A 21,611-nucleotide genomic window follows, 5' to 3' on the forward strand; every position below is an offset into this window, starting at 1 on the left:
CTCCTTTCTTGGTTTGTGTGTGTTTTTTGCCTAACTTTTTCCTTCCCTCCGTTTGGCTGCGATGGAGCTGAGCGTTCTTACATAATCGCTTGTTTCGTTTATAAATTGCTTCCCTGGAGGTTTCCACACTCTTCCCCCCCCCCAAAAAAAAAGAAACTTGAGAGATAATTAAAAGATTAAGCAGCGCCCTGTGTTGAAATGATGTCATGTGTAAATAAACAGTACAGAGACACTGTAAAGCCAGCAGGGAGATGCGGGAGTCGTTCGCGGAGCATGGCATTAAACTGTGGAACTCTCTGCCACAGTAAGCAGGGAAGGCCAGCTTGGATGGCTTCCAAAAGGGGGTTGGGCAAATGCATGGAAGAGACGGCTTTGGGCGGCATATAGATAATAGAAAATATTAACGTAACATAGTGAAATTGGCTTGCGAGGTGGTGTGTTGTTCGATAAGAGATTGAGTGGGAGGGAGGGTCGTTTAATTTCATTGTACACAGGTTGTGCAATGACAATAAAGCTGGTATTATTATTATTATTATTATTATTATTATTATTATTGGGATGCAAGTGGCGTTGTGGTCTAAACCACAGAGCCTAGGGCTTGCCGATCAGAAGGTTGGCGGTTCGAATCCCCGCAATGACGGGGTGAGCTCCCGTTGCTCGGTCCCTGCTCCTGCCAACCTAGCAGTTCGAAAGCACGTCAAGTGCAAGTAGATCAATAGGTACCACTCCGGCGGGAAGGTAAAAGGCGTTTCCGTGCGCTGCTCTGGTTCGCCAGAAGTTTCGTCATTCTGGACGCATGACCTGTACGCCGGCTCTCTTGGCCAATAAAGCGAGATGAGCGCCGCAACCCCAGAGTCAGCCACAACTGGACCTAATGGTTGGGGTCCATTTTATTATTATTATTATTATTATTATTATTATTATTATTATTATTACTATTATTATTATTATTATTATTATTTTGAGGAATGGAGCAGCTAATGCATGAACTTTATTAGTATTGAGCTTCCTGGACCAGGGGTCTGGCTCAGTGTAAAGCAGCCTTCATTATTATCATCATCATCATCAGTTTATATACAACCCTTATCCATAGATCCAAGGGCATTATACAACGTTAAGAACACGTAATAAAAAAAAATGATTTAAAAAAACTTAACAACAGTCAGAATCTTAGAATTACAGAATCCTGGCGTTGGAAGGGACCCAATGGTCATCTAGTCCAAGCCCCTGAACGGAGGAGGAAGTGAGGAACGCATAGCAGTAGTCCAAGCGGGAGATAACCAGAGCATGCACCACTCTGGCCAGACAGTCTGCGGGCAGGGAGGGTCTCATCCTGCGTACTAGATGGAGCTGATAGACAGCCGCTCTGGACAAAGAACTGACCTGCGCCTCCATGGACAGCTGTGGGTCCAAAATGACTCCCAGGCTGCACACCTGGTCCTTCAGGGGCACAGCTAAACCTGAGCCACTCCCTTTGTGAGGCCTAAGGATGCCTCTGCCTAAAAGCCTTCGTCTCTCGCCTGGCCCAGTGCTTGAACCTGACGGGAAACGCATTATCCAGACTTTGGATGTGGCGTCAAAAGATTGCAGTTTCCGGGTCACCTTCAAAGGTAGCCCCACGTAGAGCGCATGGCAGTAGTCCAAGCGAGAGATAACCAGAGCATGCACCACTGGCCAGACAGTCTGCGGGCAGGGAGGGTCTCATCCTGCATACCAGGTGGAGCTGCCCTGGATACAGAATTGACCTGCGCCTCCATGGACAGCTGTGAGTCCAGAATGACTCCCAGGCTGCATACCTGGTCCTTCAGGGGCACAGTTACCCCATTCAGGACCAGGGAGTCCCCGCCCCCTGTCCCCCAAAAACAGAACTTCTGTCTTGTCAGGATTCAACCTCAATCTGTTATCCGCCACCCATCATCCAGCCGCCTCCAGACACTCACACAGGACCTTCACTGGTTCTGATTTAAGAGAGGTAGAGCTGGGTATCATCCGCATACTGATGGACACCCAGCCCAAACCCCCTGATGATCTCTCCCAGCGGGTGCATGTAGATGTTGAAAAGCATGGGGGAGAGGATAGAGCCCTTAGGCACCCCACAAGTGAGAGCCCAGGGGTCTGAACACTCATCCCCCAACACCACGTTCTGGACACGGCCCAGGAGGAAGGAGCGGAACCGCTGTATACCACATATACCACATACAGGTAGGTAGCCATGCTGGTCTGCCGTAGTCGGAACAAAATAATCCAGTAGCACCTTAAAGGTAAAGGGACCCCTGACTATTAGGTCCAGTCGTGGCCGACTCTGGGGTTGCGGCACTCATCTCGCTTTACTGGCCGAGGGAGCCGGCGTACAGCTTCCAGGTCATGTGGCCAGCAGGACTAAGCCGCTTCTGGCAAACCAGAGCAGCGCACGGAAACGCCGTTTACCTTCCCGCCGGAGCGGTACCTATTTATCTACTTGCACTTTGACGTGCTTTCGAACTGCTAGGTTGGCAGGAGCAGGGACTGAGCAATGGGAGCTCACCCAGCGGGCATTCGAACCGCCGACCTTCTGATCGGCAAGCCCTAGGCTCTGTGGTTTAACCCACAGCGCCACCCGCGTCCCTGGTAGCACCTTAGAGACCAACTAAGTATGTTATTGCTAAGGTGCTACTGAAGGAATTTTTAAATTTAGATATACCAGAGCAATGGCTCCCATCCTTCTTCGCCCGCCACTTCTGAGCCTGGACTCGCTCTTCCTCTTCAGGGGGCCTTGTGGAAAATGTTTCCTAATCCCCCCAGGATGTGGAAACCACGCTGGCTTGAGTAACGCCTTCCCGGATCCTTCCCTTGCGCTGACGAGGGGAAAAGCAAACCACCGACCTCCACTGTCGGGTTAGGCGCCGGTTTAAGCTCTGAGCTACTTCCCTAAAGGAAGGCTACACAAAGATCTCCAAAGATCTATTCTCCCAGTCGAATCCTTTCGCCCAGAGATCCCTCGAATACAGATCCCGTTCCTTGAAGATGGCAAAAGCCTCTCGGGCGTTCCTCCTCACGAGAACGCCAAGGTTCCTTCTCGTCCTTCTCCAAGCAGGTAAGATGGGAAGTTTCGGGTGCGTTCGGGTTACAATCTCTCTGCCACCCTGAGGACACTGTCGTCATCTTTGGCGATCCCTCTTAGCCGAGTAAGATTGTCTTCCATGAAAACCGTCTTAACCGTGAGTCCGTAAGTGACTGGGGAGGCCAATTCTGGATCCACACGTCCTTCCACAGTGGGGACATAGGTTTCCGGGCGGGAGTTGATCCCGGTGAGGGTTTGCCAAGCGTGCCTTCCTCTTGGCACGTTTCTCCCTTGCGTCCTGAGTTCGGGTGTCTTCAAAGCCCACGACACCTTTGGTAAAGGCTGTTCTCCAACAGGGGAACTTGCAGGCCAGTGTTTCCCAGTTGTCGGTGTTTATACTACATTTTTAAAGATTTCCCTTGTGAGAGTCTTTGAACCTCTTTTCTTGACCATCAGCATTACGCTTTCCATTTTTAAGTTGGGAATAGAGTAGTTGCTTTGGAAGACCATAATCAGGCATCCGCACAACATGACTAGTCCAACGAAGTTGATGTCGAAGAATCATCGCTACGACACGGGTGATCTTTGCTTCTTCCAATACAGTGGTACCTCAGGTTAAGTACTTAATTCGTTCCAGAGGTCCGTTCTTAACCTGAAACTGTTCTTAACCTGAAGCACCACTTTAGCTAATGGGGCCTCCTGCTGCTGCTGCACCGCCAGAGCACGATTTCTCTTCTCATCCTGAAGCAAAGTTCTTAACCTGAAACACTATTCCTGGGTTAGCGGAGTCTGTAACCTGAAGCGTTGGTAACCTGAAGCGTATGTAACCTGAGGTACCACTGTACACTGGCGTTAGTTCGCCTGTCTTCCGAAGTGATGTGTAAAAAATTTCGGAGACACTGTAATAGGCCAGGGGCATGAATGCTTTTATCAGTAAATAGATGCAAACAAGTTTTTAGGTGGTCCCAGTGGTCTCTTCCAACTCTACAGTTCTCTGGCTCCCATCTCCCACCTTTCTTCCTCATGTAAAACCACATCAGTTCTCATCTATCTGCCGCCTTTCATCATACTGCTGTTTCAGTTTAATCTGAAGCAACACTTCGGTTTTTCTTTCTCTGCTACGTGTGAGGGGTAGGGGAAGGAGGCCCAACAAATTCACAGAGATTACTCTGGCTCTGTACAGTGGTCTTCAATAAAATAGAATCATAGAATCATAGAGTTGGAAGAGACCACAAGGGCCATCGAGTCCAACCCCCTGCCAAGCAGGAAACACCATCAGAGCACTCCTGACATATGGTTGTCAAGCCTCTGCTTAAAGACCTCCAAAGAAGGAGACTCCACCACACTCCTTGCAGCAAATTCCACTGTCAAACAGCTCTTACTGTCAGGAAGTTCTTCCTAATGTTTAGGTGGAATCTTCTTTCTTGTAGTTTGGATCCATTGCTCCGTGTCCGCTTCTCTGGAGCAGCAGAAAACAACCTTTCTCCCTCCTCTATGTGACATCCTTTTATATATTTGAACATGGCTATCATATCACCCCTTAACCTCCTCTTCTCCAGGCTAAACATGCCCAGCTCCCTTAGCCGTTCCTCATAAGGCATCGTTTCCAGGCCTTTGACCATTTTGGTTGCCCTCCTCTGGACACGTTCCCGTTTGTCAGTGTCCTTCTTGAGCTGTGGTGCCCAGAACTGGACACAGTACTCCAGGTGAGGTCTGACCAGAGCAGAATACAGTGGCACTATTACTTCCCTTGATCTAGATGCTACACTCCTATTGATGCAGCCCAGAATTGCATTGGCTTTTTTAGCTGCCGCATCACACTGTTGGCTCATGTCAAGTTTGTGGTCAACCAAGACTCCTAGATCCTTTTCACATGTACTGCTCTCAAGCCAGGTGTCACCCATCTTGTATTTGTGCCTCTCATTTTTTTTTGCCCAAGTGCAATACTTTACATTTCTCCCTGTTAAAGTTCATCTTGTTTGTTTTGGCCCAGTTCTCTAATCTGTCAAGGTCGTTTTGAAGTGTGATCCTGTCCTCTGGGGTGTTAGCCACCCCTCCCAGTTTGGTGTCATCTGCAAATTTGATCAGGATACCCTTGAGTCCATCATCCAAGTCGTTGATAAAGATGTTGAATAAGACTATGGGAATAGGACTATGGGAAGATGTTGAATAGGACTATGGGAAGCAGAGAAGAGGCCTTCCCCTCCATCTGGAAATAAATTACCGGGAGTTGCAGCCCCCAGTTGCTTTAGATTACATTTGCATTTGATTGAACAATGCCGGCCGACAAAATATCTTTAGATCAGGAATCTGTGGCGCTGTAAATATTGCAGGGCTATGACTCCCATTGGCTGATTGGCTGCTGGCGGTGATGATACAGTGGTACCCTGGGTTACAGATGCTTCAGGTTACAGACGCTTCAGGTTACAGACTCCGCTAACCCAGAAATAGTACCTCAGGTTAAGAACTTAGCTTCAGGATGAGAACAGAAATCGCGCGGCAGCAGCAGGAGGCCCCATTAGCTAAAGTGGTGCCTCAAATTAAGAACAGTTTCAGGTTAAGAACGGACCTCTGGAATGAATTAAGTTCTTAACCAGAGGTACCACTGTGTATACATTGATAAGGAGCCTTCATAGAATCTACATAAGACTTTGTTTTTTGTTTTATAAAATATTTATTAAGATTTTGCATAATAAAACAAGTATTCAAGAGAAACATTAAAACACAATAAAAAGCATATGCGAAAAAAAGGAAAAGTAATAAGAAAGAACAACAAAAAGAAAAAAAAACAGAGAAAAAAATAAGAATCTAGTTTTTTACTTACTATCTTTATAACCCTCTTTCCTGACTTCCTCACATCTCCCTTTTCTGTGTTCCCCTTTACACAATCAAATTCAGCAATTCCTTACCCTCTTTCCAATCTTATTTAATATTATACATTTCAACCTATTATGTCTTCGGTTTTCCTTTCCTTTTAAATCCATTTATCACATGTTCTTTATAACTTAATCCCTTATATCATTTATTTAGCTTCGACATAATTTTACTCTGGTCATGCCCTTTTTTCTTAAAACATTTTTGCATATTTCTTTTTACTATGTCACTGATGCCATATTATCTTTATATCCAACATCATTTTAACATTCAAACATTTTACAATGTTTTTGGAGATATTCTTTGAACTTCTTCCAATCCTCTTCCACCGACTCGAATCTGCATAAGACTTTGAAGGGACCACGAGAGTCATCTAGTGCAGTGTTTCCCAACCTTGTGCCTCCAGCTGTTTTTGGACTACAACTCCCATCATCCCTGACTAGCAAGACCAGTGGCAAGGGATGATGGGAATTGTAGTCCAAAAACAGCTGGAGGCACAAGGTTAGGAAACACTGATCCTGTGCAACCCCCAGCAATGCAGTAATCATCATCATCATCACCATCATCATCATCTATTACTTACACCCCGCCCATCTGCCTGGGCTTCCCCAGCCACTCTGGGCGGCTTCCAACAGGATATTAAAAACGCAATAAAGCATCAAACATTAGAAGCTTCCGTAAACAGGGCTGTCTTCAGATGTCTTCTAAAAGTCTGGTAGTTGTTGTTCTCTTTAACATCTGGTGGGAGGGCGTTCCACAGGGCAGGCGCCACCACCGAGAAGGCCCTCTGCCTGGTTCCCTGTAACCTCACTTCTCACAGGGAGGGAACCGCCAGAAGGCCCTCGGTGCTGGACCTCAGTGTCCGGGCTGGACGATGGGAGTGGAGATGCTCCTTCAGGGATACTGGGCCATTTACGGCTTTAAAGGTCAACACCAACACTTTGAATTGTGCTCAGAAACGTCCTGGGAGCCAATGTAGGTCTTTCAGGACTGGTGTTATGTGGTGTCCACTCCCAGTCCCCAGTCTGGCTGCCGCATTCTGGATTAGTTGCAGTTTTCGGGTCCCCTTCAAAGGTAGCCCCACGTAGAGCGCATTGCAGTAGTCCAAGCGGGAGATAACCAGAGCATGCACCCCTCTGGCGAGGCAGTCCGCAGGCAGGGAGGGTCTCATCCTGCATCCCAGATGGAGCTGCCCTGGACACAGAATTGACCTGCGCCTCCATGGACAGCTGTGAGTCCAAAATGACCCCCAGGCTGCGCACCTGGTCCTTCGGGGGCACAGTGACCCCATTCAGGACCAGGGAGTACCCCACACCTGCCTGCCCCCTGTCCCCCAGAAACAGCACTTCTGTCTTGTCGGGATTCGACCTCAATCCATTAGCCGCTCTCCATCCTCCAACACAAGGAACTTTTTCTCTTTTCATATCTGTCGGAGTTGAAAATCCCTGCCCACAACAACACGCCGTGGAGAACCATAGAAGAACAGCCTTGCTGTCATTTTGAAAAGATACCTGTCCATTACTCTGCAAATAAAATAACATCCTTTGGGGCCTAAACTATTCCGTACTCCGCTGAAACTGCATACAGTCGTACCTCTGATCCCAAATTCCTTGGGACTCAGACATTTCGGATCCCGAAGGCCACAAACCCAGAAGTGAGTGTTCCGGTTTGCGAACGTTCTTTGGAACCCGAACGTCTGGTTCCGGAGCTTCCTGCAGCCAATCGGAAGCCGCGCTTTGGTTTCCGAACCTTTTGGAAGTCGAACGGACTTCCGGAACGGATTCCGTTCGACTTCCAAGCCCTGACTAAATGTTCCTTTTGTTGTCTCCTGACGCAACTTTGGAGAACTGCTTTTAAATAGTTCAGCCGCAACCTGCCGGACGTTTTCTGACCCAATTCATCCAACGGCTTTTTCTCGCACAGGTCTCTGGTTCTTCGCGCCTAGCGCTTGGGGGGGCTGGGTTATCGGGGGCAAGGAGGTTGTGCCCCATTCCCAGCCCTTCATGGCCTCCATCCAGGTGAATGGGGCGCACGTCTGCGGTGGGTTTTTGGTGCGGCGAAAGTGGGTCATGACGGCGGCTCACTGCCTGATGCCCAGGTAAGTTGGAACCAGGGTGGATAAAAAAAATCAATGATCCTGTTTTTTAAAAAACGAAACAAATTGGAATATATATATATATATATATATATATATATATATATATATCTCAGGTTTTTTAAATTTAAATCAGATTTTCTGGATTTAAATCGGATTTTTAAAATAAAATGCCGGGGGGGGGATATTTTTCTATTTAAGTTACATTATAGTCCAAAGGCTAAAGTAAAGGGGACCCCTGACCATTAGGTCCAGTCGTGGCCGATTCTGGGGTTGCGATGCTCATCTCGCTTTACTGGCCAAGGGAGCCGGCGTACAGCTTCCGGGTCATGCGGCCAGCAGGACTAAGCCGCTTCTGGCGAACCGGACCAGCACACGGAAACGCCGTTTACCTTCCCACCGGAGTGGTACCTATTTATCTACTTGCACTTGACGTGCTTTCAAACTGCTAGGTTGGCAGGAGCAGGGACCGAGCAACAGGAGCTCACCCCGTCATTGCGGGGATTCGAATCGCCGACCTTCTGATTGGCAAGTCCTAGGCTCCGTGGTTTAACCCACGGCACCACCCACATCCCTTCCCAGTCCAAAGGCTATTCATCAGGAAATAAGGATTTGTTTTAAGTTTTTCATGTGTGGTTCAGATCCACCACTCGGCCACAGTCCTCGCTGGGTGATGTTGAGGGGCTCATTCACTGCTTAAGATTAAAAAATCAGCAATAAACTAAGGACAGATTTAAGCATACAACCACATCCTACATGTCTGGTTGGACTCGTCTAAACAGGAACGTTTTTCACAGGGACTGAAAGAACGACAGCGGAGGCACCTGCTCAAGTTCAAGTGGCAGGCAGTTCCAGAGTTTAGGTGCTGTTAGATTAAAAGATCAATTTCTTACGAATGTGCAATGGCTATTCTGCAGCAACTGGGCCAGTAAGACAGACAGCTGCTTGTCTGGGCTGTTTCCTCTGTCTGGATTTTCCTGCCTTCCCTTCCCATATCTGCTGGTTGTTGTTTTTTTAATTAAATTTTATTTAACATAATTATTACAAAATACAAGCGAAATAATGCAAATACATACATACATATATATTTCAGATAAGCACACACACATAAAAAAGAACAAAAAAGAAAAAAGGAAGAAAAGAAAAAATAAGAAAAAACAAATAGAAAAGTTGGAAGAATTTCTTCCAAATTTATTCTACAAATATATCAATAATAAAATGCCATTGACTGACTTCCATCGCTTACACTGCACTTCCATTTTAAGCAAAATTGTATCTGTTATTCCGTATTTTCCCCATACAATCTCCTACAAACATTCTAACCAATAAGTTTCCTAAATCTATTCTAAACAGAACCAATACCTTACAATTAATCTTTGTCTACATAAATAATCATTTAAACGTTTCCATTGTTTCTGGGCATAGCTGTCAACCGTCCCTTATTTGGCGGGACAATCCCATATCCCAGCGCTGTGTCCTGCTGCTGTCCCTTATTGATGATGTCCCTTAAATTTCCCGGGTTTCAGAGGACGCAGCTCCTCTCCCTCCCTCCGTGCCGGCCAGGGAGGAGGGAGGCTCCAACTGTGTTGCTTGGCTGCGTTGCTCACCCAGTAAGGAGTCCAAGAACGACTTGGGGGTGGAGCTTGCATGCCTTGTGCCCATCAAATCGGCCGCGTTGCCTGGGGACTCGCCTTTGCTCAGCGCTTCCCAGCGGAGAGGTGACGGTGGTTTTCCTTGCTGCATCCCCTTTGCCGGGTTGCTGCGCTGTGGGAACCACCGCTTGAGGCTTCGTTTGGCTGCTGGCTGGGCTTTCTGCCTTTGGCTCGGAGGGGCTCAGAAGTTGAACCTACCTGTGCTTGGAAAATCCCTTATTTTGGCTGCTGATCCCTTATTTCCGAGGCTGCCGGTCCCTTGTTTTCAAATCTGTAAGTTGACAGCTATGTTTCTGGGTTATACTTTTTGGTTTTTGTCTGATCAAACCAGTCAGTATCTAGCTGCTTTTTAACCGCGCTTTCCAAACTGAAATTCCAGGCGATCGCCGTCCGTCCGCATCGTGCTTGGCGCCCACTCCCTCGCGGCCCCCGAGGCCTCGCAGCAGATTTTTGGGGTGCAAGAATCCATCGCTCATCCTCTTTACAACTCTGGGACCGTGATGAACGACATTCGCTTGCTCAAAGTGAGTGGGGCGAGGGAAGTTCTGGCTAAATACCGTATTTTTTGCTCTATAAGACTCACTTTTTCCCTCCTAAAAAGTAAGGGGAAATGTGTGTGCGTCTCATGGAGCGACTGCAGGCTGCGCAGCTATCCCAGAAGCCAGAACAGCAAGAGGGATTGCTGCTTTCGCTGCACAGCGATCCCTCTTGCTGTTCTGGCTTCTGAGATTCAGAATATTTTTTTTTCTTGTTTTCCTCCTCCAAAAACTAGGTGCGTCTTGTGGTCTGGTGCGTCTTATAGAGCGAAAAATACGGTACATCCTGCTCTATAAAGTACCGTACTGGGAGTGGTGGGGAACCTTTTCAACCCTGGGGGCCACAATCCCTCCTGAGCAATTTTTGTGGGGCCGGATGACAGCGGGGGACAGGGCCACAGGTAAAATTGGGTTGGGTCAAGGTTTGCAAAATCATCCTTTGCTCAGCATGCTAGCTGTAGGAATGGATTCAGACCCTGGGGGGGAATATATTGTCCAGTTACAGTGGTACCTCGGGTTAAGAACTTAATTCTTTTTTTTTTTATAATATTTATTGAGATTTTTTTTAAAATACCAAATGCAAAAATAATAAACAATATAACATGGATCATAACACATTTTTCAAAACTTCTTTGGACTCCCTCACGTCTCCCACTCCCACTTACATCAGTATAAATTTTTTCCAGCAATTTAGCATCTTATTTATATTCTTAAATCTTGTTCAGTTAATTTAATCTAATCTCCAAAAATTTTGTGTTTCCCTCAGTCTCGTTTATCGTCAAATTCAAATCTGATTCAATGGTAGGCAATTATTTATGATCTAGCATCCTTCTTAGCATTCAACCAAATTACAATTACTTAATTCATTCCGGAGGTCCGTTCTTAACCTGAAACTGTTCTTAACCTGAGGTACCACTTTAGCTAATGGGGTCTCCCGCTGCCGCCACACAATTTATGTAATGGAGGCCCCATTAGCTAAAGTGGTACCTCAGGTTAAGAACAGTTTCAGGTTAAGAACGGACCTCCAGAACAAATTAAGTTCTTAACACGAGATACCACTGTATTGTGTCGGGAGCTGCCCAGAATGGGTATAAATAGTGAATGATTATGATTATGATTATGATTATGATTATGATTATGATTAGGAAAGGCTACTTTGTTCAGTTATTATCCTTCCTTGCTCAGCAGGAGTGAGGTCAGTAGAATATCCTTTGCAGCTGAAATTTGTAAACTTAAGAAAAGGTTGATTTAGCCTTCTAGAAACGATAATCCAGGATGCTTTAAGGCAAACTGGGCTTCCCGCTGAATTTTGCCCCCTTTCTCCCCTTTAAAAGCAGCAATCACACACGCATGCACACTGAACAACCAGTTGTTTAGGAAACAGGCAAACCAGGCTCATATCAGTGAATCGGTTTTATCCGAAGAACTGCCCCGTGGAAGATGGATCAAGCGAAGCTTTAACTGAGATTCCTCCATTCCAAGGGGTTGGACTAGATGTCCCTGTGGGCTTCTCTTACCACTCTACAATATAATAATAATAATAATAATTTATTATTTATACCTCGTCCATCTGGCTGAGTTTCCCCAGCCACTCTGGGCGGCTCCCAATCAAGTATTAAAAACAATACAGCGTTAAATATTAAAAACTTCCCTGAACAGGGCTGCCTTCAGATGTCTTTTAAAGATAGGATAGCTACTTATTTCCTTCACATCTGAAGGGAGGGTGTTCCATAGGGCGGGCGCCAACATCGAGAAGGCCCTCTGTCTGGTTCCCTGTAACCTCACTTCTCGCAGGGAGGGAACCGCCAGAAGGCCCTCGGAGCTGGACCTCAGTGCCTGGGCTGGACGATGGGGGTGGAGACGCTCCTTCAGGTATACAGGACAGAGGCCGTTTAGGGCTTTCAAGGTCAGCACCAACACTTTGAATTGTGCTCAGAAACGTCCTGGGAGCCAATGCAGATCTCTCAGGACCGGTGTTATGTGGTCCCGGTGGCCACTCCCAGTCACCAGTCTAGCTGCCGCATTCTGGATTAATTGCAGTTTCCGGGTCACCTTCAAAGGTAGTCCCACGTAGAGCGCATGGCAGTAGTCCAAGCGGGAGATAACCAGAGCATGCACCACAAGGCTGTGACATGTTCACTGGTGCGCCCTGTCTCAAAAAACTGACCAGTAGGTGGCAGTATGATCTTCTGACAAGCGACCACATGTGAACTCTGGATTTTATCCAAAAGGGGAGCAAGGTTTGGAACTGTCAAGAAATGCAATAGGAATCACTGCCTTAAATATAAAGTTGAGGTTCTAGACTTCATGAATAAAGGGCCGATTTAAATAGCAGGCTGCCTCAAGCAGCAAAACATCTTGGGCCAGCTTTGCTTTGTATAAGTTTAAGGCTCACCCAGGGACGCGGGTGGCGCTGTGGGTTAAACCACACAGCCTTGGAGTTGCCGATCAGAAGGTCAGCAGTTCGAATCCCCGCAATGACAGGGTGAGCTCCCGTTGCTCGGTCCCTGCTCCTGCCAACCTAGCAGTTCGAAAGCACTTCAAAAGTGCAAGTAGATAAATAGGTACCGCTCCAGCGGGAAGGTAAACGGCGTTTCCGTGTGCTGCTCTGGTTCGCCAGAAGCAGCTTAGTCCTGCTGGCCACACGACCCAGAAGCTGTATGCCACCTTCCTCAGCCAATAAAGCGAGATGAGCACCACAACCCCAGAGTTGGTCATGACTGGACCTAATGGTCAGGGGTCCCTTTACCTTTACCTAAGGCTCCCCCACGCCCAGTTTTAAATAACGTACATGTTGTTACAAAAGCCGAGTGCCTGTCCGTCTCTATGCCAAACGGCAGCAAGAGCCCATAGAGTCTGCGTCCCTTTGGAGAATGGAAGACACAGCAGAGACGGTCCTGCTTTAAGAAAAATGGTTTCTTCTTCTTCGGTGATCCCTCGTAGCTGAGTAAGATTGTCTTCCAAAACAGGGTTTTAACAGTGAGTCCATAAGTGACTTTGGAGGCCAATTCTGGAGCCACACGTCCTTCCACGGTGGGGACATAGGTTTCCGGGCAGGAGTTGATCCCGGTGAGGGTTTGCCAAGCGTGCCTTCCTCTTAGTGCGTTTCTCCCTCTTGTCCTGAGTGTCTTCAAAGCCCACGACACCTTTGGGAAAGGCTGTTCTCCAGCTGGAGCACTTGCAGGCCAGTGTTCCCAGTTGTCGGTGTTTATACTACATTTTTTTTTTAGATTTGCCCTGAGAGAGTCTTTAAAACTCTCTTGTTGACCACCAACATTACGCTTTCCATTTTTAAGTTCGGAATATAGTTTCTTTGGAAAATGATAATTGGTTTTCCGAATAACATGACCAGGCCAACGAAGTTGATGTTGAAGAATCCTCCCTTCCATCAGCCTTTCTGTGCGTACTTTCTTTAACCCAGAATAAAAAGGTAAAGGTACCCCTGACCATTAGGTCCAATCGCGGACGACTCTGGGGTTGTGGCGCTCATCTCGCTTTACTGGCCGAGGGAGCCGGTGTCCAGCCTCCGGGTCATGTGGCCAGCAGGACTAAGCCATTTCTGGCGAAACCAGAGCAGCGCGCGGAAACGCCGTTTACCTTCCCGCCGGAGCGGTACCTATTTATCTACTTGCACTTTGACGTGCTTTCAAACTGCTAGGCGGGCAGGAGCAGGGACCGAGCAACAGGAGCTCACCCCGTCGTTGCGGGGATTCGAACTGCCAACCTTCCAATCGGCAAACCCAAGGCTCAGTGGTTTAGACCACAGCGCCACCCGCGAATAGAGGACCTCAAAACAATTTTGAGTCACAGTTGTCCTTGCTTAAATACCCCGTTCTGCCGCTAGAGGGAGACAAAGCTTAACCCCAGCACTAAACATGTCCCCTGATTCACCTTGCAGCTGAACGGCTCGGCCATCTTCAATCACGCCGTTCAACGTGTCAGGATCCCGCGAGCCAACACCGACCCCCGCCCGGGAGTCATGTGTCACGTGACGGGCTGGGGGGACACCTCCAATTATGGGACGATCCCCACCATACTGATGGAGGCCAACACAACTATTGTCGACCGGAAAGCATGCAACGTATCGTGGGCTGGCCAAATCCACCGCTGCATGATCTGCGCTGCCAACACTGACCCCAGTCTCCGGGGGTTCTGCTCGGTGAGTGCTATTTTTTGGGGTGGTGGTGGTGCCCAAATCAGAATTTTCTGAACCGGAGACCCTGGCGCCTTCTTGAAACGCCGGCTCCCTCGGCCTGAAAGCGAGATGAGTGCCGCAACCCCATAGCCGCCTTTGACTGGACTTAACCGTCCAGGGGTCCTTTGTCTTTACCTTAGGGGAGCGGGTGGCGCTGTGGTCTAAACCACAGAACCTCTTGGGCTTGCCAATCAGAAGGTTGGCAGTTCGAATCCCCGCAATGACAGGCTGAGCTCCCGTTGCTCGGTCCCTGCTCCTGCCAACCTAGTAGTTCGAAAGCACCACAAAGTGCAAGTAGATAATGAGGTACCGCTCCGGCGGGAAGGTAAACGACATTTCGTGCGCTCTGGTTTCCGCCACGGTGTCCCGTTGCACCAGAAGCGGTTCAGTCCTGCTGGCCACATGACCCGGAAAGCTGTCTGCAGACAAATGCCAGCTCCCTCGGCCTGAAAGCGAGATGAGCGCTGCAACCCTGTAGTCGCCTTTGACTGGACTTAACCGTCCAGGGGTCCTTTACCTTGCCTTTATATATTATTTTATATATGTTGGAAGCCACACAGAGATGAGCGCTGCAACCCCGTAGTCGCCTTTGACTGGACTTAACCGTCCAGGGGTCCTTTACCTTGCCTTTATATATTATTTTATATATGTTGGAAGCCACACAGAGATGAGCGCTGCAACCCTGTAGTCGCCTTTGACTGGACTTAACCGTCCAGGGGTCCTTTACCTTGCCTTTATATATTATTTTATATATGTTGGAAGCCACACAGAGATGAGCGCTGCAACCCCGTAGTCGCCTTTGACTGGACCTAACCGTCCAGGGGTCCTTTACCTTGCCTTTATATATTATTTTATATATGTTGGAAGCCACACAGAGATGAGTGCCGCAACCCCGTCCTTTACCTTTACCTTCAGAATGGGTATCAGTGCCACTGACCTTTGTCTCCCTTGCATGCCAGGGCGACTCAGGCGGACCCCTGCTTTGCGGTTCCAGAGTCCACGGGATCGTCTCTTTCAACGGACGCCGTTGTGGAGACCGCCGGTTCCCGGACGTCTACACTCGCATCTCCAAATACGTTGCCTGGATCCGTTACGTACTACAGACGTTTTGAATTGGAGCAGGTTGTTTGTGTGTGTGTCTTTGGCAAAGTCCTTGTTGGGGAGAATTTTTTGTCCTCCTCTCAGGAAGGAAGCGATGGAGTTGGAATAACAATAGCTTTTTTAAAAAATTAAAAATAAACCCTCCATTTTATAAAAGAAGTAACTGTCGTCCCCATTAGACTCCACAGTGAGTGTGTGTGTGTGAGAGAGAATGGTTATCTGTGTGTGGCTTTGTGGAATAATTTTCTGCTCAACAGAGCCGTTTTGACACCCTCACAAGTCGGTGTGCTCTCCTTCCTTGGAGATATTTCATGTTGTTGTTTAGTCGTTCAGTCCTGTCCGTCTCTTCGTGACCCCCTGGACCAGAGCACGCCAGGCACTCCTGTCTTCCACTGCCTCCCGCAGTTTGGTCAAACTCATGCTGGTCACTTCGAGAACACTGTCCCACCATCTCGTCCTCTCTCGTCCCCTTCTCCTTGTGCCTCCATCTTTCCCAACATCAGGGTCTTTTCCAGGGAGTCTTCTTTTCTCAGGAGGTGGCCAAAGTCTTGGAGCCTCAGCTTCAGGATCTGTCCTTCCAGTGAGCACTCATGGCTGATTTCCTTCCGAATGGAGAGGTTTGATCTTCTTGCAGTCCATGGGACTCTCAAGAGTCTCCTCCAGCACCAGAATTCAGAAGCATCCATTCTTCGGCGATCAACCTTCTTTATGGTCCAGCTCTCACTTCCATACATCACTACTGGGAAAACCAGAGCTTGAACGATCTGTCCTTCCAGTGAGCACTCAGGGCTGATTTCCTTCAGAATGGAGAGGTTTGATCTTTCATACCCTCCAACATTTCCCTGATGAAAATAGGGACGTCCCGTTCCATAATGATAATTTTACTATTTATACCCCACACATCTTACTGGGCTGCCCCAGCCACTCTGGGCGGCTTCCAACATTTAAAAAAACATAATAAAACATTAAACATTTTAAAAAAACACCTTTTCCTATACTGGATTGCCTTCAGACGGCTCAGGGGTCGGATAACTCCATCCCCTCCAACATTTCTCTGATGAAAATAGGGGCTGCTGGCCACATAACCCAGAAGCTGTACGCCGGCTCCCTCGGCCAGTAAAGTGAGATGAGCGCCGCAACCCCAGAGTTGGTCACGACTGGACCTAATGGTCAGGGGTCCCATTACCTTAATATATAGGGTGCCTACATTCTGCATGGACTGGTTGCATGGCCACATGTGCAAATGGCTTGAGATACCTATGAGGTCCATCAATGACCATATAGCATATATTCAACACAAAAAAACAGTGACCATTTGTTGTTGACAAAGGACAGCTGGACATATGAAGGGCCCTATTACCTTCAGGAGCTGAGGCCCTCGGCAAACCTAAATCTGGCCCTGCCCAGCTCTGGCGGAAAACGCTTTCCTCCCATCAGCCGAAAGCATCTCCCATCTGTTTTGACTTTGTGGCGTCGTTTTCCAGCCCAGCCAAGGACAACCGGGAACGAGAGCAAAGAGACGGGTGAGGGCGAGGGAGACAAGTCGACAGGGCACCAAAAACAACACGTCTCCTAATTGTGTCCTGATGGGCCAGCCTTCCTCGCCCCTTTCTGAGGAAAGAGTCATCTGGAAAGGGGACAGGATGGATCAGTGGTTAGAGACGAGGCCAGGAGGGCTGGGGCGACCTCCCAGGCATGCCATGGTCCCTCAAGGAGTTGCAGGATTGGTTGGGTTGGAAGAACCCCTTACCCCGAGGAAAAGCTGTCCCCATGTCTGATCTCCTGCACACATACCAAAGGTAAAGGGACCCCTGACCATTAGGTCCAGTCATGGCTGACTCTGGGGTTGCGGCGCTCATCTCGCTTTACTGGCCGAGGGAGCTGGCGTACAGCTTCCGGTTCATGTGCCCAGCAGGACTAAGCCGCTTTTGGTGAACCAGAGCAGCGCACAGAAATGCCGTTTACCTTCCTGCCGCAGTGGTACCTATTTATCTACTTGCACTTTCGAACTGCTAGGTGGGCAGGAGCAGGGACCGAGCAACGGGAGCTCAGCCCGTCACGGGGATTCGAACCGCCGACCTTCTGATCGGCAAGTCCTAGGCTCTGTGGTTTAACCCACAGCGCCACCCGCGTCCCAGACCCATACTAGGTATCACCTAAACATCGACATCGCTCACCTTGAGCCAACCTCAACTACCTCGCAGGGTTGACATAAAGGGAAAATGTGCGAGGGAGGGAGTCGTGTCCAACACCTTCAACAGTGAAAGAAAAACAAAGGAAAGGAAATAAAACCGTAGCTGCAAACTGCCTTGAGTCCGTTCCACTGCCGAATGCCACCAGAAAGTTCTTCCCGATGTTTTGAGTCGGACTCTCCTTTCTCAGTACTTGAAGCCACGGGTTCGAGTCTTGCCCTCCAGAGCAAGAGAAAACAAGCTTGCTGCATCTCCCAAGGGACAGCCCTTGAGATATTTGAAGGTGGCTCTCGTATCTCCTCTCAGTCTCCTCTTTTCCAGGCTAAACATACCCAGCTCCTTCAAGCGTTCCTCATCAGGCTTGGTTTCCAGGCCCTTGACCATCTTGGTCGCCCTCCTCTGCACAGATTCCAGCTTGTCAACATCCTTCTTAAATTGTGGGGCCCAGAACTGGACACATTATTCCAGGCATGGTCTGACCCAGGCAGAATAAATTGAGACTATGACTTCCCTTGATCTAGACACTAGACTTCTTTTTTTGCTGCTGCATCACACTGTGGGCTCAAGTCAAGTTTGTGGTCTACCAAGACCCCTAGGGACGTGGGTGGCGCTGTGGGTTTAAACAACAGAGCCTAGGACTTGCCGATCAGAAGGTTGGCAGTTCGAATCCCCGCAACGACGGGGTGAGCTCCCGTTGCTCGGTCCCTGCTCCTGCCAACCTAGCAGTTTGAAAGCACGTCAAAGTGCAAGTAGATAAATAGGTACCACTCTTGCAGGAAGGTAAACGGCGTTTCCGTGCGCTGCTCTGGTTCACCAGAAGCGGCTTAGTCCTGCTGGCCACATGACCCGGAAGCTGTATGCCGGCTCCCTCGGCCAGTAAAGCGAGATGAGCGCCGCAACCCCAGAGTCGGTCACGACAGGACCTAGTGGTCAGGGGTCCCTTTACCTTTACCTTTTAAGACCCCTAGATCCTTTTCACATGTCCTGCTTAGTAAGCCAGGTATCCCACTCCCCATCTTATATTTGTGCATCTGGTTCTTCCTCTCTAAGTGAGGAACCTGACATTTACCCCTGTCGAAATTCGCTATCCAATCCGTGAAGGTGGTTTTGAAGGAAACATTCGCACAAAGTCTCCTGCTAGCGTGAATAATGTTGGAGGGGAAATGGGCGGAACCACAAGTGGAAATGCATACAAATTTCTGTGTGGACGTCCCCCCTTCCCCAAGTCACAAACTGATGGTCCAGCTCCGAGGGCCTTCTGGCGGTTCCCTCCCTGCGAGAAGTGAGGTTGCAGGGAACCAGGCAGAGGGCCTTCTCGGTGGTGGCGCCCTCCCATCAGATGTCAAGGAAATAAACAACTACCTGACTTTCAGAAGACATCCGAAGGCATAGAAGTTTTTAATATTTGATTAATTATTGTATTTTAATATTCTGTTGGAAGCCGCCCAGAGTGGCTGGGGAAACCCAGCCAGATGGGCGGGGTATAAATAATATATTATTATTATTATTACGGATGGGGTGAAAGGGGAGAGCAGAGGGGGAGAATTAGAAACGGAGAGGAGGGAATTAAATTTACAGATCCATCGCTTGGGAGCCCCAGACTTAATCCAATGAGCGTCTTTGTTTATCCCCGAGCCGAGAGAAAGCCGTCACTCGACGCGCCCGGCCACGGCGAAACTGCGTCATTTTTTTGGAAAAGGAAAAACCTACGCAAACCCTCTTGGAATGCGGCGCTCTGCTTTTCTCCTTTTATAGCCTGCAAAATTCTGCCTGTCCACTCTCTCTCTCTCTCTCGGTCTGGGTTTTCAATCTCTTGATGCTAGGACTTTAGGGGATTTTAAGGGACGTCAAATCTCCTAAGGATGAACAGAAAGCCTGCCTGGATCACAAAAGTCTAGCCCGGCTGGCTGGCCTGTCTGCCAGATGGCCTCGTGGGAAGCTTTCAAAATGACCTGCTTCCTTCTGCTGCCTCTCAGTGTACCTGCCTGCGTTTTCAAGGTAGACTGCCCCTGAAGCCTGGAGGCTCCATTTGGCACAGATTTATCGCTTGGCTTCCAATATGCCTGGAAAGACAATGGGCTTTGAGAGCCATCAGTAGATCTAGATCATAGATAAGAGCCCTGAAGGTGTTGGCAGCAGACCAACAAATTGGCAGGCGTCCTAAACGGCCTCGGTCTAGTATATCTGAAGGAGCGTCTCCACCCCCATCGTTCTGAGGTCCAGTGCCGAGGGCCTTCTGGCGGTTCCCTCCCTGCGAGAAGCCAAGTTACAGGGAACCAGGCAGAGGGCCTTCTCGGTGGTGGCGCCCTCCCGTGGAACGCCCTCCCACCAGGTGTCAAAGAGAACAACAACTACCAGACTTTGAGAAGACATCTGAAGGCAGCCCTGTTTAGGGAAGCTTTTAATGTTTGATGTATTACAGTATTTTAATATTTTTTTGGAAGCTGCCCAGAGTGGCTGGGGAAGCCCAGCCAGATGGGCGGGGTATAAATAAATTATTATTATTATTATTATTATTATTATTATTATTATTATTATTATTATTATTATTATCCCTCTGTGTGGGAGGGAGTTCTCCAGTTCCTCCCTCCACTGCCGGATCCCGTCTCAAATTCTGCAGCACGTTTCTTTGGGTACCTGCACAAACTGATCCGCTAAGGTACGGTTGCCAGGCGTCCCCGATTTCCCCGGATTTGCAAAACCGTCCCCGGACAAATTCAGTCACCGGAATGTCCCCAGATTTGCAAATCTGTCCCCAGGAAATGTGGCAGCGGCAGCCTCAGCCAGTCTGGTAGCGCAGTTGGCTCTGGCTGGTTTCAGGAGCTGTTCGCTGCCGCCGCCACGGTGGAACAGGGGAGGTCTGGAGGTACAGATCTCCTGCCCCCTTTGTTTTGACTGATCGGGGAGACTCAGGAGTCGCGGGCGGGCGGGCGTTGCCCAGGAGGGGCGCAAGGCACACGGTTTCTCTGCCAGGCAAGGTGCAAAGCCCTTCTTCCGCACCCTGTGAAACATAAATGCGCAGAGTTTTTTAAAAACTGGGAAACCCCGAGACTCCCAAGCCTCCCCTGATCAGTCAAAACAAAGCAGGAAGGAGATTGGGGGAAGCTCAGAATTCACGGGCAACGGCGCCGTTGCCCAGTTTTTAAAAAACATTTATGTTTCACAGGGTGCGAGAGAAGGGCTTTGCACCTTTATACAATATGCATGTGTGCTTGGGCCCAGGGTCTTTTGCCTCGCCATTCCCACTACTGACTCCCTGTTGTTGTTGTTGTTGTTGTTTAGTCGTTTAGTCGTGTCCGCCTCTTCGTGACCCCCTGGACCAGAGCACGCCTGTCTTCCACTGCCTCCCCCAGTTTGGTCAAACTCATGCTGGTCACTTCGAGAACACTGTCCCACCATCTCGTCCTCCGTCATCCCCTTCTCCTTGTGCCCTCCATCTTTCCCAGCATCAGGGTCTTTTCCAGGGAGTCTTCTCTTCTCCTGAGGTGGCCAAAGTCTTGGAGCCTCAGCTTCAGGATCTGTCCTTCCAGGGAGCACTCAAGGCTGATTTCCTTCAGAATGGAGAGGTTGGATCTTCTTGCAGTCCATGGGACTCTCCAGAGTCTCCTCCAGCACCAGAATTCAAAAGCATCCATTCTTCGGCAACCAGCCTTCTTGATGGTCCAGCTCTCGCTTCCATACATCACTACAATGGTACCTCAGGTTACATACGTTTCAGGTTACAGACTCCGCTAACCCAGAAATAGTGCTTCAGGTGAAGAACTTTGCTTCAGGATGAGAACAGAAATCGTGCAGTGGCGGCAGCGGGAGGCCCCATTAGCTAAAGTGGTGCTTCAGGTTAAGTACAGTTTCAGGTTAAGAACGGACCTCCAGAACGAATTAAGTACTTAACCCGAGCTACCACTGTACTGGGAAAAGCATGGCTT

General features: G+C 48.8%; 1 protein-coding gene across 1 annotated transcript; it reads left to right on the top strand.

The window, feature by feature from the left end:
- Positions 1–2,619: 2,619 nt before the first annotated feature.
- On the top strand, positions 2,620–16,084 carry LOC307207155 (serine protease 57-like). Its single transcript, XM_079960916.1, has 5 exons — positions 2,620–3,073; positions 7,838–8,012; positions 10,041–10,185; positions 14,096–14,356; positions 15,352–16,084. Exons 1-5 carry the CDS (start codon positions 3,004–3,006, stop codon positions 15,502–15,504), a joined length of 804 nt encoding a protein of 267 aa, XP_079817042.1. The 5' UTR covers positions 2,620–3,003; the 3' UTR covers positions 15,505–16,084.
- The last annotated feature ends 5,527 nt before the right edge of the window (positions 16,085–21,611 follow it).

Source organism: Podarcis cretensis, assembly GCF_951804945.1.
Source record: "Podarcis cretensis genome assembly, chromosome: 18".
Classification (NCBI taxonomy): domain Eukaryota; kingdom Metazoa; phylum Chordata; class Lepidosauria; order Squamata; family Lacertidae; genus Podarcis; species Podarcis cretensis.